Consider the following 26,775-nt stretch of genomic DNA (forward strand, 5'->3'; position numbering starts at 1 on the left):
TCGTTTAATCCTCACAAAATTCTATTATATCTCTGTCTTATAGCTGAAGAAACAGGCTTAGAGAAGTTTAAGTAACTTGATCAAACAAGTAGTCATTCGTGCAGTTTGTATTTTCACCCAGAGAGTCTGACTCCAAAGGCTACTTTTTAACCTGATCCGATATACCCTTCCGAATTAATAGGCATTGTCTCAAAGAGCAGACCTTTTACATTAAACAGAACATATTTGTAATGTGTGGTCAAAGGGTAATTGCTATAGTTGCCTGGATTATTTTACCATTTTAACATAGGCAGAAAAAAATGTTATCAAACAAATGTAAATTAAATAGGCCCAGTGAAAGTTTTTTTCTAATAAATCAATTTTGTTCCTTGTCTGTTGCATCAGATATTAAATGGTTATCAAAGCACATTCTGTGTGCATTTATTTCTGGTAGATTATTTTCCAGATCCTATTTCAACAAAAGCCTCAATTCATCTCACGATATTAGAAACAGGGTTCCATTTGGCAATGCAATTTTTCTAGTTGTATCTCTTTCAAAAAAAATATTTTTATTATGTCAATGTATTATATATTTATGTATATTTTCATTGTATAAATATTATAGAGTAAAAAGGAAATACAAGGGCGCTTATGAAATTTTAAATTAGATGCTTTATTTGATCCCTACAAAGTTTTTTTGAAATCCAGTATTTTGAATTAATGCAAATTTGAACGTCAATTACAAAGTGCATTTCCTGTCAACATTACTAATGCCATTCAGAAATGTTCATTCTAGTTTTAAAAATTAGTTTTCTGCACCTTTCAATAGATAATGTAGTTTGTTGACAAATGTTGAAATCTATACATCAGAGGTCTCACATACGTGTATTGAGTATGGCTAAAGACCTTATCAAACTATGTCTGCCAGACTTGTAATATTACCATATATACACTCATAATGGTGTTTATGAGCCTAAAAATTAGAAACAAGGACAGTGAGCTCAGATTGTTTAATCCTGGATATCTTGAAAATCTAAAATTTGCTGGTTGTTAAATATGTCCACATTTAACACCTGTAACTCACACACACTCCATTTTGCTGGATGTTCATTCATTGCCACTGTCCAACTGAAGAAATGGATGACTTAAAAATGATCCCCAAGAATATAATAGCATCTTAAATCTCTCTTCCCTCTCCTCTGCTCCCTCGCCTCTTTCTCTCTCACAAACACACATATCACACATACATCATATATATCTGGATCTCAATACATTTTCTGCCACCAGTGATGTGTTTTCTAATAAGTCACTAGCTTTCTTCATTCATAAAATTAGTATTATCACACCTACCTTGCAGGGTTCTTATAACTAAGAAAGTGTATATAATGTACTTAGCAGGTGACTATTAAATAATCGTGATTACTGTTATTTGTATTTCAGAAAACTTTACTGTTTTTAATTAATTTTAACACAGATTCAATCTCTAAACAGTGTAGAATGATTTAGTTTTTCGATTTGTCAATTTTGTTAGTTGTGTTTTTCAAAGTTTTCCCAATGCCAAATGAAACCCTGTTGCTTAAATTTTCAAATTTACAGGGATAATGTTGATAATATATTTTAATTATTTTTTTTATGTCTGTAGGAACTGATAGTGATAATTCGTGTTTTCTCAAATTAGTTCTTGATAAGTGTTGCTTGTTGATATATTGATCAGTATTTGTTGATGTAATATTCTTTACAGGGAATGAGCTTTTAACTTTTATGGTTTTCTTTTTTATATTTTCTTTTTATGCCATTGTTTTACACTCACATCTTTATTTTTAATTTTATTCTAGCTGTTATCCTTGTAGCTTTTTGATATCATATCATATATTGTCAGTCTTTCTCATTTTCTTTTTCCCCCAGCTTTATTGACATTGGAAAATAAAATGTATGTATTTAAGTGTACAATGTGACAATTTGATGTACAAGTATGAATACATTGCAAAGTGATTACCAAAATCAGATTGATTAACACATCCATCACCTCACAGTTACCATTTGTGTGTGTGTGTGGTGAGAATGCTTAAGATCTACTCTCTCAGCAAATTATAAGTACTGTACACAATGCAGTATTAATGATAGTCACAATGCTGTACATTTGATCTGTAGAATTTTTTCTTCTTATAACTGACAGCTTGCTTGCACACTTTGACCAGAGTGTCTCCATTTCCCACACCCGCTAATCCCTAGTACCACCATTCTACACTCTCTATGAGTTCGACATTTTTTTCTTTCTTCTTTTCTTTTTCTTTAGATCCTACCTATAAATGAGATCATACAGTATTTGTCTTTCTCTATCTGGCTTATTTCACTTAGCATATTGTCTTCCAGGTTCATCTATGTACTCACAAATGGCCGGATTCCCTTCTTTCTCATCATGACTGAATGACATTCCACTGTATATTTATCCCATATCTTCTTTGTCTACTCATCATGGAGAGACACTTAGTTTGTTTACATATCTCGACTGTTGTAAATAATGCTGCAAGGAACATGGGGGTGCAGATATCTCTTTTGCGATATTGATTTTGTTTCCTTTGGATATGTACCTAGAAGTGGAATTGCTGGGTCATATAGCAGTTTCTTTCTTCATTTCTTTGAGGAAATTCATATTTCCATAGAGGCTGCACCAGTTTACCTTCCCACCAACAGTCTTCCAGAGTTCCCTTTTCCCCACATCTTCATCAGCATTTGTTATCTCTTGTCGTTTTTTGATAAAAGCCGTCAGTACAGGTGTGAGGTGATATTTCCTTGTAGTTTTGATTTGCATTTCCCTGATGATTAGTGATGTTAAGCACCTTTTTGTGTACCTGTTGCCAATGTGTATGTCTTCTTTGGAAAAATGTCTACTCAGGTCCTTTGCCCATTTTTCTTTTGTATGATTTGGGTTTTTTTGAGTTGTATGAGTTCTTACATTTTTTGGATATTAACACTTTATCAAAAATATGGGTTAGAACTATCTTCTTCCAATTATAAGTTGTCGCTTCATTTTTTTCAATATGATGATTTATAAGAAATATATATAGTCATGCATCACTTAACAATATGTTCTGAGAAATGTATCGTTAGGCGATTTTGTCATTATGTGAACATTATAGAGTGAGTGCACTTACACAAACCTGAGTGGTATAGTCTACTCTACACCTAGCGTATTGCTCCTAGGCGACAAGCATGGATAGCATGTTACTGCACAAAACAAAACAAGATTAAATCACAAGAGAAAAATGATGCAATCAAGAGACACGGTAAACACAAAAATGGTGAGGCTGCTGCAGGCCTATCATAGCACACTGTTTTGCAGTGACTTTTTCTGTATAAGTAGAAAGAGTACACTGTAAAATAATGTTAAAAATGTAATATAGTAAATACATAAACCAGTAACATAGTCATTTATTATCGTTATCAAATATGCACTGTATATAATTGTATATGTACATATACATATGTACATACTATACTGTTATACAACTGGCAGTGAAGTGGGATTGTTTACAGAAGTAGCAGCACAAACGTGAGGAATGCATTGCCCCTTGACAATTTCTAGGCAATAGAAAATTTTCAATTATAATAAGAATTGTTCTATTATAATATTATGGGACTAGGGTCACATATGTGGTCTCTCATTGACCTAAATGCCATTAGGTGGCACATGACCACAATATATTTCTCATAAGTATTTGGTCTTTGTCTACGGGTTCCTGGCTCACAGCGCCTAAAACCTCTGGAATTTCCTGTGATAAGAGCCATGAAGGTGTCTTTTATGTTAATGTGGTGACTTTCAGAAAGCCCTTAGGTAACCAAAAGATGGGGGGAACACCACTGTGATGAGGGGGCTGGACTTTTCAGCTCTGAACACCACAGGGCCTCTGGTGAGGGAAGAGGGACTGGTGGTTGAATCAGTCCTCAGTGACCAATGATTTAATGGATCATGCCTGTAATGAGCCTCCATGAAACCCCAAAAGGATGAAGTTCAGAGAGCTTCATGGTTGGTGAACATGTGGAAATGGGGGTAGAGTGCCGAGCTGGGCAATAGCTAGAAACTCAGTGCCCTTTTCTCATACTTTTCCCATTGCATCTTTTCTATCTGGCTGTTCCTGAACTATATCCTTTTATAATAATCTGGGAATCTAGTGAGTAGATGGGTTTCTTAAATTCTGTGAGCTTAATTAAATCCAAGCAGCAGGGGGAAGCGGGGGGGCGGGGCAGGAGAGAGGGGAGGAGGGGAACCTCTGATTCATTGCCAGTCTATCAGATGTGCAGGTAACAACCTGTACTTGCAACTAGCATTGGAAGGGTGGTGGAGGGACAACCTTTGGGGACTGATTGCTTAACTGATGGAATCTAACACTGTCTCAGACACCTTGCTGGTATCCAAGAATTGCTTATGGCTGTGGGGAAGTGCCCCCCATCCCTCACATAGGAAATGGGTGCAGAACCCAAAAGAATTTTGCTGATGGTTTCCTTTGCTGTGCAGAAGCTTTTGAGTTTGATATAAATAGTTCAGGTAATACCTATAAAAATTACAATGACATTTTCCACAGAAATATAAAAGACAATCCTAAAATTCATATGGAATCACAAAAGGCCACGAATAGCTAAAGCAATCTTGAGGCAGAAGGATGAAGCTGGAGGCGTCACATTTCCTGATTTCCAAATATACTACAAACTATAGTAATTAAAGCAGTATGATGCGGACATAAAAACAGATCCGTAGATCAGTGGAACAGAATAGAGCACCCAGAAATAAACCCATTCATATGTGGTTGACTGATCTTCCACAGGGGCACCAAGAACACGCTTTGGAAAAAGGATCGCCTCTTTAATAAATAGTGTGGGGAAAACTGGATATCCACATGCAAAATAATAAAACTGAGCCCCAACCACTCACAAAAATTAACTTGAAATGGATTAAAGACTTACATATAAGCTCCAAAAGCATAAAACTTCTAGAAGAAAATAGGGAAAATCTCCTTGACATTGCTCTTTGCAGGGCTTTTTGTTTGTTTGTTGTTGTTGTTGTTGTTATTGTTTTCTTAATTATGACACCAAAAGAAGGCAGGCAACAAAAGCAAAATTAAACAAGAGGGACTACATCAAAATTGAGATGGTTATTCTAACCTGACATTTTACAAAAGAGATAGGAAACCTGAAGGTCAGAAGCCCTCAAGATATTACTCTGGACTTTTCCTGGGAATTTAGGAATTTTGTTCCAAGGAGGGCCATGCCTATAGGAGGGCCCTTGAATCCAACTGTATACCTAGCAAGTGTACTAAGATAAAAGAAACTGATAAGGAAAATACTGCATTATTCCTCAATAACAACAAAATGCTACAAGAGTTCAAAGTGACTTGTTATTAATGTTAGAGTACAATGTAGAATACCAGGAAACTATTAAAAAAAAAAACAAAAAAACACAAAAAACCTGCAGCTCCATTGTCATTTTTCCTAAAAAGTTATTTGACATATCTATAATACTTAATTTAATCACATTTGACAGGCATGAATATTTTATTAGTGTATGACATAATTTTCAAAAATCTGCTCATGATAGATTGAAAAGCTTAGAGTATCTATTGTAATCTGAAAATAAGTGTTTACTCAGAGGACAGAAGATTTGAAAGTGAGCAGAGTGTTTCAAAATAATAAAGTTATCTTTTAAATATGTTATTTATGTTTGAGTCAATGAAGAAAAATATCAAGTAGGTAATGGCAGAGATGGTATGCCAGTATGACCAAAATTGTTGAGGCCATGACCACAGGACTGAAATATAGGAAACCTCATAGTGCTTTGATTCCACAAAATATATACAGGTGGATGACCCCAATGAACTTACATATCTGTAGGGCAGTGTGTTGAAATGCTACGATGTCAATAGTCAAATAGAAGTGTATACAACATTATAGAATTCACTACATCAGGAGAATAGTTCTGGAAGTCCAGTCTCCCCACATTCAGACTTCTTAGTCGGCCTGTATCCATCATATCCTTGTGTGCTAACAGGATTGTGGAGGACAGTGCCATCTCTGCTCTGTTCTGAGAAGCTTTCAAAGGAAAAACATTCTTGACACAGATCACAAAACATTAGTTAAGAAATGTTCGTGTGAAAAATCGCCTTAGAATGGAGAAAACACTGTAATAGGGTATAAGTACTATTCATTTTTTATTCTGGCACTACTTTAAATATAGTGCAAATTTTAAAAACATTAAATTTCAGTCGTCCGATAATACTGTGCATCTTTCTCTGTAATGATAACCTTGATGAACCAATCCAAGAAGCTTTGAGTGTTTTGGTTAGTTGCATGCATTGTGAAATTCCCCACTTAAACTTGTTTTCTTTGGGGGCAGAAATGATATATTACTCCTTATGGGACTGTTATACAGTGTTTGGGAGATGATAAATGTGCTAGGATTTTCAGAGGTAGATTCTTGGAACACATGGGAACTTTGAGCAAGTAAGGAATGGCAGTTGGGACAGCACCGATCTTCTGTGTGACAGTGAAGGGAGTGGCAGTGAGCTACTGGGACAGAGAACTTCTGGGGGATGGTAGAACACAGAGCTGATTATTTCAGGAGAGTTTAACACATAATATTCAGACATTGTGTTCTGCGATCATTATTATTTTCTTCCTGAAATGGCAACTAGAAGGTATTTGATAGCCCAAACAGTGCTTCAAATAATACCATTGCTTACTATTACTCAGTTTGTTCTTTTTCTTCCTTTTTCCACATTAAAAATCCAAGGAGAAAAAAAGATAAGCCTTCTCCCATAAGCCCCCTCCCTCTCAAAAATGAGTAGTCTCACAAACCTTCTTTTGAATTCCTAAAAGTATCTGATTGGTTAACCTGCCTTAAAGTGCCACCAATACACTAAATATGGGACAGAGCTAAGGGTCTATGACTGTCCCTGAGCAGTCATAGGAAAACTGAAAAGCTTAAGGAGATAACTATATGGAAACCAGTTTATTGGCATTTACCTTAAGAGGCCTGAGGGTCACTGAGAGACCATAGCACAAGTGCACTTTGAAGGGTGACCAGGGGAGGAGGAATTGAAGGGTTTGTTGTAATAAGCAGCCAGACGCTCTGGCGGGATGCCCTACTATATTAATTTTCCAGGTCTTTGGGTGGGTCACAATTGCACTCCAACATCCTGCCTACAAATGATAAATCTAAAAAAATACGAAGTTCACGTCAGACTAGAGAATCAATGTACTAACTAATGTCATTGAAGGAATCAGAATGCTTACATTATTTTCACTTGATAATTCACATCCAAAATAACTGAGGTCTGAAAAAAAAAAAAAAAAACTGAAGTAGGCACACCCAGACACATGTACTGGGGGTGCCAAAAAAATGTATACACATGACATGTATTCACCTTTTGTTATCAGTATATATTAAATATTACAATTTTAATCTTTTTTCCTTTCTTAAAATATGTATGCATTTTTTTGGCACCCTCTGTATATCCTCTGTGCAGATGCTCATAGGACAGCCAAGGTGGTCAAACATTCTTTCTCTTATGAGCTATTTCAATCAGCTTAGCCTACTTCTACTGTAATAGCCTACGTCTACAGCTTAGCCTACTTCTACTGTAATAGCCTACGTCTATTTCAGACGTAGAAGGTGGGGCAGGAATTGGTCTTCACAATAAGAGATGTTAAGATGATATTATATGAGCTTCATTCCTCACTAAAGATCGGTTAAGAGTTAGCAAATCCAGTCTTCATGTATCGAAATCAATGAAATTTGCATATGATTTTCAAACAGAAATAAGCCTTAGACAACATTGTGCAAGCGGACAGCCTCAGTACATGTAGGCACTTGTTCAGCAATAATACATTAGATTTTTCAGTGGAAACATTCTGGCATGACCTGATGCAATGATGCCTGCTACATTCACTCTGTTGAACTTTTAAGAGGCAGTTTGCATCTATAGAACCAGCCCCAAAGCATGACATTTCATTAACTATGCTCCAAATAAACAACTGCTAAATCTTCAAGTTCTCGCAACTTTGCTTCTGACAAGAAATTTTAGTATCAGTGCAGGACTTTGAGAAAATGGCTTTCCCCTCCCCCCGCTTGGAAAAGGGTGGTAAACAAACAATTCAGTGGCAAAGGGGTGTGTTCCTTACAAAGGTGCTCAGGGAATCTTACCCTGAATAACACAGACATCTCATTTCCCACAGGAGGAAATAGTTTTATAATTTTAAAGAGGTCTCCAGTCTGTGCTCGGTTGTTTTACAGTCCTGGTCCCTGGGCTGGATTGCCCCTTAGGTTTCTATGTTTCAGCAATTGAGGAGGCAGGGCTGGGCGCGCTGGTGTTTTTTTTTTCTTTTTTTTTTTTTTCCCCTCTCTCACTTCCCTGCGGTGTTTTGAACTGCCTTCCTGCGGACGTCATACAGCCCTTGAGGAATAGTTTCTGCCTGGCGAGATTGAATGATAGTTCTCATTCACAAAGGCTTGGAGTCAGATTCGAAACGAAGCAGGGGACGCCACGGAAATTACATTCACAGGTAAAGCAGTGGGCCCAGCGAAGTGTGGAGAGCTTTTTTTTTTCCCCTCGCTGACTTCTGGGCTCCCCAGAGAACAGTGTTTTCCTGTGGTCTCCCTGAAATGGAACTTCCCTGACAACTCTCCGGTGTAGCAGAACTCCGCGGTCATTTTCTTTTCCTTTCATTCCACCTGAGTACTTTTAGAGTGGTGGAAACCTTCAAACCTGTTATTACGGATTTGCAAAAAAGGCAAGATCGAGTGGTTCTTTCAACTGTGTTGGTCTCCCTTGTGACCAGATGAAGAATAGATTCAAAATTCAGTTCCTCCCTTGGCAATGCAAACAGAAAACAAACTGTCACTTCCGAACAGCTTAGTGCTGGAGTAAATTCAGTATGAAAGAGGGAAGAACTGTGTCTTCGAAGCTCCCCTATGTTTTGGACTAGGGGCAGGAGTTGGACTCCGGCAACTTGGGATTTCTTCAAGCAGCCTCCCTTGGAAATGGAATATATTTAAAACCGTCTTTGTGGAAAGACAGCTGAAATATATTAAATCAGAAGACTTTTCTCCTTTTATCTCTCGTTTCCTTTTTTTCAAAATGAGTATTATTATGAAGCCAAGATCCCGGTCTACAAGTTCCCTGAGGACTACAGAGGCAGTTTGGTAATGTGCTTTTTCTCTCATGCTTCTCCCAGTCTTGCCTTTTAAGATTGACGTAATACTTGAATATTTAGTAATTGCTGAGGAGGTTTCAGAGTTAGGTGTGATGTGAAGGCTTTGGAAAGAACACAGTATTGGTGATACTTCTTTCTCTGTTTTGTGTCCCCTTTACTCTAACAGGGTGCTCACATTTTTTAACTCCATGTGGACGATAGCGATTCATCTGGTGTTAATTTTTAGAGGAGGAAAGAAAATTGCACATATGTTGGGAGTTTAGAAAATAAAAACTTGTCATTTTTCACTGTCTGATTCGCTTGCTTATTTTCTCATCTTTATTGTAAGCAGGCTGGTAGTTGACAGTCTTTGCCATTGTTTTCGGACGGAATACGTTGTCTTTTTGCACAGTTGTGTTAAAAAATTAATGTTAAATATTTTAATCATATGACATGAATTTACGCGGCTATATATATATCACGTTGCTTATCATTCAGTCATCTTCTGTGTTTCATTTTGTTAATATCACTCGCTGGTAACTGTGTTTTGGTAATTTTAGTATTTTAACCTTAATGAAAAATAAGCTAATTTTAGTGTTTTCTAATATTTTATTGTCCTATTTCCCATATATTTGTTTGTTTATAATCATATGGCCCTAAAATAATACTTTTCCAATAAGGTAACGTTTGTGTTTAAAATAGCTATTTACAGAATACTTTTATGGTTCTTTCAGAAGTTAATCTTATTTTATCTTAGTGGTTGTAAATAAATAACAGATTACCTCTTTGAAATGGAATAATCATGCTTCAGACAAGGGAAATAAAAACAATGATTGAGGGCAGGTAGTTGAGGATAAGACAGAAGCAGACAGGCACAATTTATTATGTATTATTATATAAGCAGGTAAACACATGTATAAATACTCAAATAATTTGCATAAGGAATTTAGCACACACTTATGTGGTTGGTTATCCTTTGCTGTTCTCATACTAGAGTTTTATTGTGAACTAGAATCCAGAATTGGCCTTTCAGTAGTACTTCTGTGAGTTTTAATAAATTATAGGTATTAATTTTGTCTCTTATGTCACTTATGATTCCTTGTATAAGAATACACATAATAACTTCCTCCTTGAGTTCATTTATGTTTTTTTTAAGTTTGCATCTGCAAATAAATTTGCATGGTTCTTTTATGCCAAACAATAAATACTGGAAAATGCTTAGAATCTTTCTATTAATCACCACATAATGTAAATCTGACTAACATAAATGGGTCATCAAAATTTATAAAATAAGGAAATTTTATTCATTTGTCATTTCTATCCTGCCTATGTGGAAACAGGATCTGATCTTGAATAAACAGTATTTAACCAACCTGTTTGCCTTTTTGCCCGAACTGCAAGGAGACTTATTTCCAAATTCAGGTTCAATCAGCAATGATTAGTTCATTTCAGGAGACTAGTTAGTAACATTGACATCCTTTACTCCTCTGAGATTGTCATGGTCTATCCACAACTATTCTGTTTTTCTAAATTATGTAAGCTATTCTTATAAATAAATAGGACCGCAATTCAAAATACATTGTTTTAAATATTGATTTGTGAATGTGAATATTGTTACATTTAATTTTAAATATTTTGCATAGTGTTGGGGTCAATATGTAAGCAATAAATGTCTCTTTGTGCTAATAATTCCTCGATTTAATTGTACGCTATGGACACCTCTCTGTTATTAATCTTATATCTGACTTATTAATAATACAAAGGGTTGGGTATATCAGTGCTGCCTGTAAATCATTTGGCCTCAGATTGTAATTGCTGTACTTACAGTTCTACCATTTTATTATCTCTTTTATCATTCAAACACTATATACACATTAATTTATATGTAGTAAAATCTATATAGGTTATAGATTAGGTATATAGATGAATTATATGTGTGTTTATGTATATATATGTATGTACATACATATATATGTGTATATATATATGTATATATATATATATATATTCAATTAAAAATATAAAAGCTTTCCTTTCTCTCCCCGTGACTTTGCACATACAAGCCCCAGAGAGCTTTGTGGGACAATGTCTCTCCTTATCATCATCTTTTCTGTTCTAACTTCTCAACCACCCATTCCCAACTTCCAATTCTTTTCAAATGCTATAGTCTACTTCATCCTCATAACAGTTGACTTCCCATGAAACCTGTTGATTTACCATTTATCCATTTTTCTGGTGATTTTATTTCATTTTGGACTTCAGAATACTTTGTTCTTGGGGATGCATCTTTTGACTTTACCATCTTAATTCTGCTTAGGTAAATCTATTTTCTCTTCCATTGCCCCACTTTCTCCAAAGCTATCTACTTTCCTTCAGATACCTCCAAACCAAATGCTACCTTTGGAAGTTTGCTAACTGGCTTCTGTAAGAATCCAGTGCTTTAGATTACTTTTGCTTTGATTTTTCCTATCTGCTTCTTTTCAACCTGTACCAGAAAAAGCAGTCCACACTAACTTGGTATTACAGGCCTGATTAAATTCCTATGAGATATTCACATTTTTAAAAGACCTTTTTGGCAAGAATTAATGATATTATATACCCTTCCTTTTAATTCATCTACTTAAAAGACAGGCCTTACTTATAGTTAAAAATTTTATGAATGTCAAAAAAAAAGAAAAAAAACTTTGAAGTTTATCTGTTTCCTTGTAATATAGGTGTCAAAATTAGAGTATTATATAATAAGGATATACACACACACACACACACACACACATACATATACATATACATGTATATATATATATATATATATATATATATATATATATATATATATATATATATATGCTTTTATTTATTTAACCCGTATTAAGTACTTACAGTGTGTCAGGATCTAGCCAAATGTGATTATGACATTTATCCTTTAGCATTCCTTAAAAAATCTGCATGTGTGAAATTGAGAAATGCTTAATATATGTAATTTTCTTATGCTCATAAAGTTAATGAAATTAGCAAACTGATTTGAGGCATTGCCTTTCTAGTTCAGTTGTGTCAGTAAAACTAGTCTACCTTTAAATTCTATATAAGAAAACAATTAGGGATTACATTTCTAAAAATATTTGAATTTTACATGTCTCAGCAATTACATATTATAATAATACTATATTATTATAGTATTTATAAATATATACCAGGAATACTCATCATTAATCTAATTAAGACTTGCACAGTTCAGTTTAAGTAAAAAGTTATTAGCTTCCCAAATATAAATATAAAGAGAACTTTGGTCAAGAAAACTGAATTTTGTTCTTTCTTGCTGTCAGATGTTCATTTTATTTGGCATGTACTTGTTACATTTAAGATTGCTCGTTATATAATCTCGGGGCAGGGGAGACATGCTACCTGTCTAAAATATGATGTTTTTTTTTATATAAAACAAATTTTGAAGTATTATTAAATATGTAAAAATTGTACTTAGGTTTATAGACATAGAAAAAAGTCTGTAGGGTTCTTTTCCAACCAAATTGTTGGTTATCTTTTAGGATAGACATAACAGGAGTGGAGGTAGAAGGGACTATCTTCTTGTCACTGTACTTCTCTATTGTATAAATATTTTCATCAAGCAAGTATTTTACGTGAAAGTTTAACTATATTAAAACTATCAGTACCATGTTCATTAGCAAGCTCATCTTTATGTGCGTAGATAGCTATCTATCTGGTAAACAATAATTTGCTCAGTGTCCAAAACAGGGAGAATAAGTGTTTCAATGCTGAGCAAATACAATTTTCTGAATAGCATTGCTGCTCGAATCAAAAAAATATTTGCTTTTTTCTGTTAACTCTCTCCTAAGGTAGTGAAAATTGAGGCTGGTTGAGAATTCTTATTTTGGCCTCTTGATCACAGTGAAAACCATCGATTACACTAAAGCGACTAGTTTTATAATGGAGAATAAAAAAAGATATAACAACACTGATTAATATTTGGAGGGAAAATTACTCATAACCCCCACTATTCCATCCTCAACTATTTACTTTCTTTCTGTCCTTTTTTCTTTTTTTTCTTTCTTTTTTTTTTTTTTTTTTTACTTACATGTCTTAAACAGTTGTAAATACTATTTCTGTGCTTGGGTTCTTCATTTTATTTATCAGCATTTCTCTACTTTTCTAATAATTACATTTGTAGCTTTCATTTTATTGAGTGCTTTTTATGAATGAGGTCTCTGAGGAGATTTTAAGTACAATATCTTATTTAGTTCTTACAACAACATTGTTAATCCACATTTAAAGATAAGAAAATGAGCCTAAGAGATGAAATACCTTGGGCAAGGCCATTTCACTGCCACAGAAGCCGGGATTAGAACCAGTTTGTCTGCTCCAAAGATAATGCTACTTTTACTTCAGCATGTTGCCTCCCTCTACTGTCTATAAAATTATTAATTTTTAATCACTGTAAAATTGCCCATCTTGTTAATATATCTAAATGCCATAAAATATTTGGTTAGATGTTGGGTGATTGAAGGAATAAATTGGAAGTGGTCTTTTTTTAAAGGTATGGTAGCTTGTGAAGTTTAGGGCTGATGTTGGAGGTTGAAAATGGCTGTTTGAAAAACGTGTAGTTGTAGCCCCTAGGCCCGTGTATTTTCTTCTGGTAGCAAAGGTCATCTTTCCCTATTATAGAGAGATAAAGAGCAAAAAGGTCAATGGCCTCCCAGTTTTGAATAGATCATCTTTCCAATTATGTTAACAAGTTTAACTTTGTTCTCTACAAGCTCTGGAAGGCTTTTCATAAGGTTTCATTCTGTTTAAAGTCAGTTTTGAAAAATCTGTCCTATACTGTTTGTCTTACCAGTAGTAACTTTTATAAAGAAAACAACAGATGGAATTTGCATGCTTTCTGCCTGTCCAATATACGTTGTGACTACCTTAGTTAAGTGACTTTCAAGGTCGTTTCAGGGTTTTTACCATGCGATAAATTTGTTTGGTCCTATTACTTAAGTTTGTATCACAGCTGTTATTTAATAGACCTAGAGATAAACAGTGTTTAGGAGAAGTGATCAAGATACCTTGAGAATTATTTAAAACATAATTAGGGAAGCACAGAGTGGATCAGAGATAGGTATACTCTGTAAAGGTATAAATTATGAGATTCCTTGAAAAAGCCTTTTGCCCTCCCTACTTCCAACTTGCTTTGTGTCCCTGGAGAAGCCACCTAGTCCCTCTATAGCCAGGTTTACTCACCTGTGAAACAAAGGCAGTGACCTAAATTAGTGAATTTCAAAATTATTTTTTCAATGGAATTTTTTTTTTAAATTAAAGCTTATTGGGGTAACACTTGTTAGTAAAGTTACATAGGTTTCAGGTGTACAATTCTGTATTACATCATCTATATCTCACATTGTGTGTCCACCACCCAGAGTCAGTTCTTTTTCCATCACCATATATTTGACCCCAATGGAATATTTTTTACAAATGAAATGTTAATATAAATGAGCATACATGAAAGATATAAAATTATATGTATATTTGATATATAGAGATAAATTTTTAAATATATATGTGTGAAATATATAAGTAAAAATATATACACATACATATAACAATAAAATAGCCAGATTTTACACCTTTATACCCACTCCAAACTCAACCCCTCTCCTTGGAATACCTCTAAAGAACTCTAGGGTTTCAAATAATATTGTTTGAAAACCACTAAGCTAATAAACTACTAAAATCGTTCATAGTTCTACATTCTGTAGTGCTGCCCTACCACTCGAGAGTCATATGTGTTTTCTGTATCCCAGTGTGGGCTGGGATGAACTTGTTGGGATCTAAACTTCTTGGAAAGTTTAAATAACAATAGTCTAAATACTTCTGCTTTGAAAGACTTTAAAGTGATGGGTTAATTCTCATTTCTGAGAAATCACAAAAGGTTCATAAAAGTTAAGATACATTAATTGTATTCACCATTTATTTTTTACAAGTTTGTTTTACACTTGTTTTGGAAGGGAAAAAAATCTTCACTCATTAAATATATACATAGCTGACATGTCAGGAATTCAGCATGGTGGTTGGTAAAGAAATGCTGAATTAGTATTGAATTCTTCAGAAGAAAAGTGATTTCTTTAGTTTGAGTATTTCAAAATAGGGCTCTTAACCTCTTTTTTCTAATGTCCCTGGTGAAAAAAGTTCATAGGCATCATTGCCCCATGCAACACTCTGCTCGGTGACATTGCACTGTATGGGCTCTACATTAATAAAATTGGCTGTCATTATGTGTGCAGCAACACTTAGTCCTACCTGTAACCTCCTCATTAATCTGGGGCACACCATCACTAGGCCCCATCACTAAAACTTACCTTTCAGCAGAGGTAAAGGGATAGTTCACTTGTTAGTTCCTCTACTAATCATTGCAATCATATAGTGAATTTTATTAAATCAGAAAGAATGAGGACATGAATGTAATCCTGGGTATAGGAATGGTTAGTCATGGAGCCACCCAACTGTCAATAGCAAGATTGAGAAAAGTAGATTCTAAGGTGAAACTGAAAAGAAAGAATGTTAATGAGGTCTTCAAGAAGGTTTTCCTGGGAAAGATGCCTGGATGATCTATGTAGATATTCTGAGTAATAATTAATACTAAACATGTAGAATTGTTAAAGCATAGATGAAGGTAACAAGAATGAAACCTGGGAGCTCTTAACTAGGTTGGAGAGGAATAGAATCACAGTGAAAGCAGTCTTACTTAAAAGCCAGCATAGATTTTCTTAGCCCTTCCTGAGGTTATCCAACTTCTCAAGAAATAAAAGAGGTTGAAGGTCTATTAGAAAATGGATAGCAAAAGTGAGGTATCCTCTAAACAAAAGCACCAAATCTCTCAAGGGGTCAGTACCTATAGAATGTGCGAGGGGCACAGAGATAGCCAGCCTGGGTGAGGTACTACTGAGTGTAGCCATGTAAAGATAGCTAATGAGGAACTGTGCCCGTGATATGGCTCAGCTCTCAGAATACCTTGCTGTGAGGTCAAGTTATCCTAAACTAGGAAGTACTTCAAAAGGACAGAGAATAAGGAGTATCCCAGAACCTATGGATGCAGGTTTTTAGCATAACAGGGGAAATATAAGTTACATGTATTTACTATCCACCCTCAGCCTCGGAAGGGGGTTGGCTCTCCTAGGAACATCCTGGGTGATGGGTGAGGATGTTACTTGGAGAAGCTAAGGCAAACTGCTTTTCAGAATAAAAGTTTGAAAAAAGAAGGGAAGAATTGTGGGAAAGAGATGAAAATGTGTGGCTAGAGAAGTAAGAGGGAAGGTCAGCAGGGAGGCCAGTATGGAATACCTCCAGACCAGTTTGAATGAGACATCCACCATCAAGAGCGCTACCATGTTTAATCACATTGCCACCTTCTGGGTGAAAGCTGCCATTAATGCACTTGAACGTAGAATATATTTTCCTCCCTCTTCTCAGCCTGCAGTTCTGCTAGAGGATAAAGAGAGTCAATTGCAAATCTTTCCATTTCTCCACTAAACATGAAGAACAAAAAAATTAGAAAATTAGAAACTAGGTATAGAATAAGTGCACAGCAGGATGTCAGCTTCCAAAGCTGCCTTACAAGAAATAGTCCTGATGTTTTATAACCTACACAGTGAAGGTGTTTCGTGTACATCCAATACTAATCTCCCTCGCTTAAATTTTAACCCATCTCTTCCTAGTTCTCAGTAGTGAAGCAGTAGATAAGTACATTCTCCTTTATGACATTTGAAAACTACTAGTAAGTGACTTCATGTCTTTTTTCTTTCATAGTGCAAAATATTCATTTTGAATTGTAAAGTAAATGGCACCAGTGTGACTTGTTAAAAGAAATATTTCATAAAATAGAGTTTCAATATATAATTGTTTTCAGGCTTCACACAGAAGACTGTTCCCATTGTACATTACTTCTTCTTCCTGTTTAAATGCATCTAAATGAGAAATTCAACTCCTTTTTATTAATATGTATGAAATTTCATGTATATACGGAATATGGAAGGTAATAATTTCTGTCAGCCACGATTTCATTCCATTGCAGTGTGGCACAGACATTTTTCTTTGTGTCAGGAATTTATATGACTGAGACTATGTTAGTTAGGATAAGTTATTGTAAAATGTGTCAACTTTTAACCACCCGCATTCTAGCCATTGCTATAATGTTTCCTCTGATACTATACCTTTGTCACATTGTAATGATGATAGCTACAATATTTTGAGTATCTTCTGTTTGTCAGACATTGTATTTGGTTCTTTACACAGTTTCACTCATTTTGCCCTTAAAACAACTACATTTGATAAAACTGAAATCACAGAGCTTGTAAATCATACAGCTAAAGCAAAAACATGGCCTGAATCCCACATTTGTTATTGCTGTTGTTCCTGTTTTATTTGCTTTTCTCCACTATCCAAACTGCTTGGGCCACACATGGTTCTGCCTTATGGTATTACAAAAAGTAGTTAGCAGGTTGCTACTTACACTTTTCCTTCCTATTCTAAATTGTTCAAGTTTCTTCTTTGAACCTTTCGCATCTCTAGAGCATGTTTACTTTTGTATTTGTCTTCCTTCTTCCTCAAGAGTCACATATAAGCCTTTGATCTTGGGCCATAGAGATATGTCAAGAAGTAGAAAAAGGACTTTGACGCAGTTCTATTCTTTAAGAATCTAGCTGGTTCCTGAGGTGTTTAGTTTGTTGACGCTCTCCCTGGTCAGACTATAAATTGCACTGTCTCCTTCCTCTCTGGTATTTGGCCAGTGAGTAGAACCATAAAATCTTTGAAATATTAAAAGGGACCACAGAGCATAACCTATAATCTAATCTCCCCACTCCTGACCCCATTTTGGAAGTGGAAACATTTTTGCTAGTCTTTAAGATTTCTAGTCAAATAGGGTCAAGAAAAATTTTTAGAAACAGTGTTAATGCTTATGTGGCAAAAGATTTTATTGGAGAAATATTTTTTTAAAAACTCAAAAGTGATGTTTCACGTCAAATGGAGAGCTAAAGCTTAATGTGTCAGACAAATGCATGAAAGCAGGTCTATTATAATTTGTATGGGACATTGATGTACTCCTTAAGTCTATGTCTGTAAAGTTAATTAATACCATGGTAATTCTGTCATTTTTGAGGATTCTTAAAAAATTAGATTGGGGATGATGCAAAAAGGTATGGAGGATGAGACCACAGCAATCTCCCGAAGGAAATTCAAGAGATTGTTTTCACCCAAGTTCTCTCCCAGACAACTCAACTCTGATCATTAAACTTTTGGAAGTCACATAGTTAATTAAGTAGTTAAAATTCATGTCCTGAAATTCTGACTTTTCTCTTCTCTGTTCTCCCACTATCGTCTTTCAGCAGAAATAAAAACAGTTGCAATGCTATTTACTTAGTGTTTACTGTGTGGCAGGTACCAGGCTATACATTTGACAAGAATTATCCCGTTAGGTCCTCCTCATAAAGCCTGGGAGGCGCCCATTATTATTATTCTTCGTTATACAGACAAGGAAGCTGAGGCCCACTGAAGTAAACTGACTTACCCAAGGTGACATGACAAATAAGATAATTTCATGCATTCACGTACTTTTTAAAATTATAAAGTGTTACTTTTAGCGATGATGTATATGTTTATACTATGTCGAATGAGTTAATAAACCGAAGTCCTTACACAGTGGCTGACTCCTTGTGAGTGCCCAGGAAATGTTAGCTTGTATTAAGCATTTTTCAAGTTTGTGTATTAGTGTGCCTTTTTAAATAATCAAGGACTATGTGAAAACTGACTCTATCTTTAAGGCCCTTCTTTTCTGTAAGGCAGTCTTCTTGGGCACATCTCAGAACTGAGCATTTGTACAAAGTTAGGTATTCTGGATAAATCCCATTAACGCTGTGATTTAAAGAAGACATACATAGTTCGGGTGAGTCAAAGAAGTAAACTATGAATACATAGACAGGGTAGCAGAGTAAGAAGCGTTCAGTTGGAAGTTAAAATGCCTCTGATTTCCTTATTTAAGAATTGATTAGGATCCTCTAGGGAAACAGTCCTAGACAGGGGTTTAATCTGAAAGGAAGGGCTGGGGGCTTGGGCATTATTCCTTGGTGCATGTGGGTCAAGACTTTACGTAACCTTCCTACTTGAGACTGCCCTGTGGTTCAGTCTTACTATTATCTCACTGCCAAACCTTCCCTACCTCTCCAGATCCCCTGATCCTCTAGTGTTAACGTGCATTCTTGGTGGTTGTGTAATTTGTAGATTGTTATCTTCATAGCTGAGTCTCGTCCGCTCTACCAGGCCGCAGACTGGGTAGGACGCCTGTTTGGTGTACCCTGCTCTGCTAGGCAAAAAAATGAGATGTGGTTAGAAGATCTGTTCCTGCGGCCTGGAGTATTGCTTCAGGATTAGCTGTAAAGCATAGTGGCTTGAAAATGTAGAGAAAGCAGTAGCTTAGTGGGAACAGACAGTTCATGGTCCATAATCTATGGTATCTACTTATTTTATTATGAGTAGTTACCAATACAAATGTGTTAAAAGCATTTCTTTGTTATAATTAACAATTGTACCTTGGGTTAAAAAGTGTGATTGAGGGTTGAGTTTAGCACCTTTGGGGCAAAAAAAAAACATTGGACCACTAAAGATACTGTGAGTCTCTTACTTGGGAAAAAATAGTCCTGAGTGTTTATCTGAGTCCTGTTGTTACCATGGGGTGTAATTGTGTATGAATCAATAAGTGCTTCTATGGTAATCTGAAATACAAAAAAAAGTAAGCCTGCAATAAGCAAACATGTCTTTCTTTATTAAAGGTGTTGTTATAATTAGGAAAATTATTTTACATACATAGGTATGAAATTATACTCTTTCCTAGAAATACACATGAAATCTCTGCATAATTACCAACTTTCTCATGTAAATAACAAGAAAAATAGACTGGGCTTGTTTGTCTTTGTGCCCCTTTGCCCCACATGGTGGCTGTTCTGTCATCTGCACTCAGCATCTCACTGTTGCATGAAGAGAACCGTGAGTTATTCTATATTACAAAGTGTGATGATCAGTTTTTATTTTTAATTTTTCTTCTAACTCATAGTTCTCTGCTAGGGATTGTACCGGGTGAGCTGTGGAGGCAAAATTTACTTCTATGGCAAGGAGTTGTGAAGGACCTGGGAGGATTTTTTTCCTGGTTCCTGTGGCTTTCACCCTTAGTTTCCTACCTCCACCCTGGTAATTCTGGACTTAGCACTTTCCCCGATTCCTTCCCTTGTCTCTCATTCTAGAATCTGCACTTCTCAGTTTTTCTCATCATTGTCCCCTTGCCTGAGCGACTCATGTCTGTACCACCTACTGGTAATGAAAGGTGCATGCAGAAATGCTAACTGAGTGTTGCACATGTTAATTACCCAGCTAACATGACTGACCTTCTGACTCTATCAATGCAGCGATTATTATGTGCAGCTGAGAGACCTGTTGGAGATGAGCCCTGAGACCACCACTTCAGGCTCACTCCAGCTTTATCATGAGCATTTGGAAGCCCAACACTGTCACATCTGGCAAATTGCACAGCTGGGATAGAGTCAAGCTTGTCCTAAAGCTCTAACCAATGACCTTTGATCTCCGAAGTTAGGATTAGCATTCCTGCTTGTATTATGAACTTTTCCCATTATTAAGTTAGTTTTTAGCATCACCACACTTCTAGACTTAAGTATTTTGGAATGCTAAGACATTGAGGTCTAATCCTTAATAATACAGGAAATGATTTGTTTTCAGTGTGTACAAAACCATTTTCTAGCCACTTGACCATTTAATCAGATTCTGTAGTTTGAAATGTAGTTTTGTTTGTTGTTGTTGTTTGCTTGTTTTTTTTTTTTTTTTTTTTTCCTGTAGCTCTTCTTTTAGTTGCAAAAGTGAAGGTGCCTTTTTCATTGCTTTATTTAGCAATGTTGATTAAACCAGGTCTGCCCCAGGCACGTTGCTGGCTGGTAGAGAAAGTGATGAAATATATAGTCCTCATTTTCATAAAATTTGGCGGTCTAGTGACTTTCTAAAATATTCCTGTGGGGCAAAGGATTTCTAGTTTTACCTACCGCTATATCCCTGGGATATTTTTACCTCCGTGGTAAGAGTACCTTTATTGTTTAAAAATTGTTTCAGTTGCTTTATGAAATCCAGTGGTGAACAGTATAATTTAAAAACCTCACAACTTGAATTTAGGGTGGGGTAATATGAAATAAATATGGAATAGTTGATTATTTTTAGACCAAAATATTTTCTCTGGGCTAGAGGGATATTTTCATTCTAAATAAATTGTTTATTTAATCACCTCCTACCTAATAAGGCTGTGTCATCCAGGTTAAATACAGATTTACATTTATTTTATTTAAACAAAACTTAAAAACAATAGACTTTTACTTAGATGAATTTAACCTTTATTTTTTTAAACATAAAGTATATGAACTAGGAAATTTTTCTGTATATATAGGAAGGGGACATCAAAAAAATAGCTGGAAAAGTCTATTTTAAACCAAAATAACTCACAAAATTAATATTTGACATAATTTATCGCAAAAATGTCTGTCTTTATAGATAATCTCCAGGAACCTTGGATTTTTATAGGTCTTGATTAAATTTTAAAAAATGTTTGAGGGCTGTTTCATTAATAAGGGAAGTAAACTTTCCCTTTCCACAAATAACTGCTATTAACTTGCTTGCTCTCTAAAAAATCTCATTTACTATTAACCGTGGTTGAGTACAGTTATATATTTTTATTTTATTATTACTATTAAAATGTTAATATTCTGTGCATGAATAGCTATGTGTGTAAAAATGTCGGGATGATATACCTAAAGTGTTATTAATTCTTAGGCAATGGGATTTTAAGGGATTTTTTGGTGTTTTGTTCGTTTGTTTGTTTTTACCTTTTGACCCCTTGCACCTGTTTCTCCTACCCCCCAAACTCCCTGCCTATGGCAACCACCAATGTGTTTCTGTATCTATGAGCTTGAGTTTGTTTTTGTTTTTGATTTTTCTTTGTTTGTTTAAGTGTTTAGATCCACATGTAATATCCAACAGTATTTGTCTTTCTCTGACTTATTCACTCAGTATAATGCCCTCAAAGTCCATCCATGCATTGCAAACAGCAAGGTTTCATATTTTACGGATGAATAATATTCCAGTGTGTGTGTGTGTGTGTGTGTGTGTACACACACACGTCACAATTTCTTTATCCTTTCACCCATCGATGGACACTTAGATTGTTTTTATATCTTGGATATTGTAAATAATGATTTAATCAGTGCACAAGGGCTTTGTTTTCTCGACATCCTCACCAGTACTTGTTAGTTCTTGCCGTTGATTATAGTCAGTCTAACAGGTGTGAGGTGCTATCTCATTAGGGTTTTGATTTGCATTTTCCTGATGATTAATGATGTTGAGCATCTTTTCATGTATTGGTTGGCCATCTGTATGTCTCCTAGGGAAAAAATGTCTATTTAAACCTTTTGTCTATTTTTCAATTGGATTGTTTTTGTTTGTTTGTTGCTATTGAGTTCTTTATATATTTTGGATAGTATATATTTTGGATATTAACCTCTTCAGATACATGCTTTGTAAGTTTTCTCCCCATTTAATAGGTTGCTTTTTGATTTTGTTGATGGTTTTCTCTGCTGTGCAGCATTTTAGTATAATATAGTTTTGTTTCTTTTTCTTTGGTGTCAGATTCAAAAAACCATTGTGAAAACCTATGTCAAGGAGCTTACCGCCTTTGTTTTCTTCTAAAATTTTATGGTTTCATGTCTTTCATTCAAGTGCTTAGTCCATTTTTAGTTAATTTCTAGGTATGGTGTAAGAGGTATGGTCATTTCATTCTTTTGCATGCAGCTGTCCAGTTTTCCCAATGACATTTATAAAAGAGACTCTCCTTTCTCCATTGAATATTCTTGGCTCCTGCGTAGTAAATTAATTGACCATATATGCATGGGTTTATTTCTGAGCTCTCTATTCTATTCCATTAATTTATGAGTCTGTTTTAATGCCAGTACTGTACAGTGTTGGTTATTATTGCTTTGTGTTATAGTTTGAAGTCAGGGAGCATGATGCCTCCAGCTTTGTTTTTTCTTAAGATTACTTTGATCATTTGGGGTTTGGAATTCCTCCATACTAATTTTAGGACTATTTTGTTCTATTCTTTTTTTTTTGAAAGATGCCATTGAAATTTTGATGGGTATTGCATTGAATCTGTAGATTGATTTGGGTAATATGGACATTTTAGCTATATGGATTCTTTTAATCCATGAACATGGAACATCTTTCTATTTATTTGCGTCTTCAATTCCTTTCATCGTGTAGTTTTTAATATATAGGACTTTCACCTCCTTAGTTAAATTTATCCCTAGGTAGTTTATGCTTTTTGGTCCAGTCGTAAATGGGGTTGCTTTCTTTATCTCTCTTTCTGATAATCTGTTATTCGTGTATAGAAATGTCATGAGACATTTGGATGTCTCATTTCTTTTTCTTGTCTGATTGCTCTAGCTAGGTCTTCTAATACTATACTAAATAAAAGTGGCCAGGGTGGAGGACATCCTTGTATTTTTTAGAGGAAAGTCATCATATATAAGCCATGGCTCTAAATGTGTTATTCTAAGTAAGTCTCTTTCACCAAATCGAGGTCTAATAGAAGCTTTTGAATGAACTGTTAAAAACCAAATTACATATAGAGAATTAGAAGAAAATGGCATTCATGTGCCACTGTAGTTCAGTATAAAGGATTTGCCCTTAAGGATTTCAACTGTCACATAATGCACAATGAAACAATGGAAAACCTGTTTGCCAACAAAATATCAAATTATCATCAGACTTGCACAATGAACCACATTATTACATGATTTCTAGTCACACATCTAGACCACTGGCATTTTTTGTGCAATTATAAGAGTTCTAGTTCAATGCTAGTAGTTTAAATTCAGTCTGACTTCAGAACCCATCCCATTTAGTCATACCCCGCCTCTTCAGTACATATTGCAGGCAACTCCAGAAGCAACTTTTTTAAATTTTAGCCAGTAGTCAGAACAACTATAAGATTTTGTCCATAAACTTTATAATTTTTATTTATAAGATTTAAAATGAATTTTAAATTAATTTCTCAGCTGAATCTTCTCGCTTCTTGCAGCTTTATACCCGTGGTCATTCCTTCGTAACTAGCTTTTGAAGTTTTTTTCCACTTTCTGTTGCTGATTTGACTTTGTAAATTGTTGGTAATTTCATGTATAAAGTATAGAGGTTCATTCTTTTAAATTTCATGTGTCATTTCTTAATAGTCAAAAATTGTCAGAATTTCCAATATATGCATAAAATTTTACATAATTTATTTCAATAAACTAGATTTTTTTCAAAGCATCTAATACATTTGCTTTCATAATTCATGGCATTTGTGTGTATATATATGTATATGTGTGTGTGTGTGTGTGTGTGTGTATAAGAGATGGAGAAAAAATACAGAATAGACTAACACATGCAAACTTGGGTTTCCCAAAATATTTAAAGTGCCAGATTCCCTTGTTGCCAGTTGCTTTCGTCATTTTATATCACTCAGTTGCATTCTTTTGACAAACTAACATTGATAAAGTATTGCATAGATGTAACCTACCTTGTAAATTTCAAATTCACATTAAAAGGTTCTACCTTCAAGTAAAGATTTAATTGAATAGCAAATCAATACCTTAGTGTCTTGTGAAACATTTCTGAATAAAAAAGTTGCTTTAATGTCCTGTTTGACTATATATTCATTAGTGCCCAAATGTATGCTTTTTTATAGAAAATAGTTCAGCAAGACTTTTTGTTTTAGATACTTTTCTGTAGTTTTGTATAGGGTATATATACATTTCTATATATTTCTCTCTATATATTTCTACAGTTTTTTAATAAGGTATAAATACAGAAGGTGCAAAAAAATGTATACACATTTTAAGAAAGGAAAAAACTTAAAATTGTAATGCTCAATATATACCAATAACAAAAATGCATACAAGTCACGTTTGACTTCTGCAATTACAAGAGGTGCTCAAAGTGGTTACCATCAGCGTCCAGACACTTCTGATTACGGCAAACTACTGCTTGAGCAACGTTGACCAAAGTGTCCACTTGTATACATTTTTTGGCTCCCCCAGTATATATTTCGATATATTCCTATATGGAAAAATATATATTTAGTCTCTTTGATGTGCTAAGCACTGGAAATGCAATGGTACCTCCTTTCCTTCATGGAACTTACTAAAAGCAAAATAGTTAAATGAATAAAATGATGCCCAATATGGTAGGTGAAGTGAAGAGGAATGAGAGGAAAGAGGACTGAGTTAGTGTGTGTGTGTGTGTGTGTGTGTGTGTGTGTGTGTGTGTGTCCTGGAGATGTACATTAGTTGGAATGATCAGGGAGGTTGAGAACTAAAGGAACTAGCTTAGCAAAAATCAGGGAGAGGATGATTACAGCAGGTATACAAAGGACTTGAATATCCAGCAGGTTTGAAGAGCAGAAAGGAGACCATATTTTTCAATTATTTTTTTTAAAGAAAAAAAGGAAATGAAAGAATGTTCTCTAAAGACCTTGCATTTATATGGCCCTCACATTCAGATTTCCAGGGAAAAGTCAGAAAGCCCAAAAGAATGGGTTCCTCACTGTCCATCCTCAGTGTTGGTCTTTGGCTGGGTCGTTTCACCGTGCATCTGACCCCATTTCTTGCGCTAGAATGTTTTCCTGAGAATCCTGGTGGGCCAAGATCAGACAAAGTGGACTTCCCCTAAGTATACGAAGAAAGCCCCTGGAGTAAAAGTGCCTCCAGCATGCTGTGCCACTGCACATCTGTCTTTATGCAAAGTTGAAGAGCCTGCTAAGATTTGACTTGCCAGGCTTGAAGGGCATTTTTTTTCCTCTAGGCTAAAGATATCTGCTTTTCAGTGCCTTTCCCAGCCAAAGAAAAGAAAAGAATTTCCAGAACTCACTGAGAAATATTTAGCCCTGCGGTCACTGTTAAAAGACAACACTAGCATTTGTGTTTTCTCATAGTAAATTTACCTGACTTTAGGTAGCACGTTGGCCACCAGGTAACCCATATTGAATTCTCTTGCTGTGAGCAATAGATTTCCGTGTTCTGATGCCTCTGTTGGTTAAATCTGGTTAATATTTGAGTTTAAAATGTAATTGGTTAGTAGATATATGTGTGTAAAAAAATGGTTATACCAACCGGCTGTAGTAATCTTCCCAAAGCATATACTGTTGGCCTTTAGCTGACAGTAGGGAGTGCCCGCTGTGACAAGATGAATGGTCCGAAATATAGAAGTTCTGACCGGCAAAACTGTTGAGGACGTATGTAATTTTCCCTGGCTGCCCTTACATAGTTCATGAATGGGTTCTATCAGCTTTAAAACATTTTTGGCCTGTACTAACCAGAACCTATTACCAGTCACCTCCACGACATCATCCTATGCTCAACCTCTAAATTCTCAAGTCCTTTCTGAATCATGAAACAACAAAATAATGGCAAAAGCAATGATAGCAACCAAAAATAAAGTTTTCGTGTGAAATGCATTATATTCTTTTGACAAACTAGCATT

General features: G+C 35.2%; 1 protein-coding gene across 10 annotated transcripts in view; it reads left to right on the forward strand.

Annotated features, from left to right (window-relative positions):
• PDE4D (phosphodiesterase 4D) overlaps positions 1-26,775 on the forward strand; it is a 1,186,109-nt gene that overhangs the window by 927,604 nt on the left and 231,730 nt on the right. The window contains exon 1 of one of the 10 annotated variants that reach the window (XM_081054420.1): positions 8,383-9,175. The exons of the other annotated variants lie outside the window; for them this stretch is intronic. Coding sequence (XP_080910546.1) covers positions 9,111-9,175 — 65 coding nt within the window. The 5' untranslated portion in view covers positions 8,383-9,110. Of the gene's footprint in view, positions 1-8,382; positions 9,176-26,775 lie in introns of those variants that run through there. 10 annotated transcript variants of the gene reach the window in all.

This window comes from Rhinolophus hipposideros (assembly GCF_964194185.1).
Source record: "Rhinolophus hipposideros genome assembly, chromosome: 7".
Lineage (NCBI taxonomy): Eukaryota > Metazoa > Chordata > Mammalia > Chiroptera > Rhinolophidae > Rhinolophus > Rhinolophus hipposideros.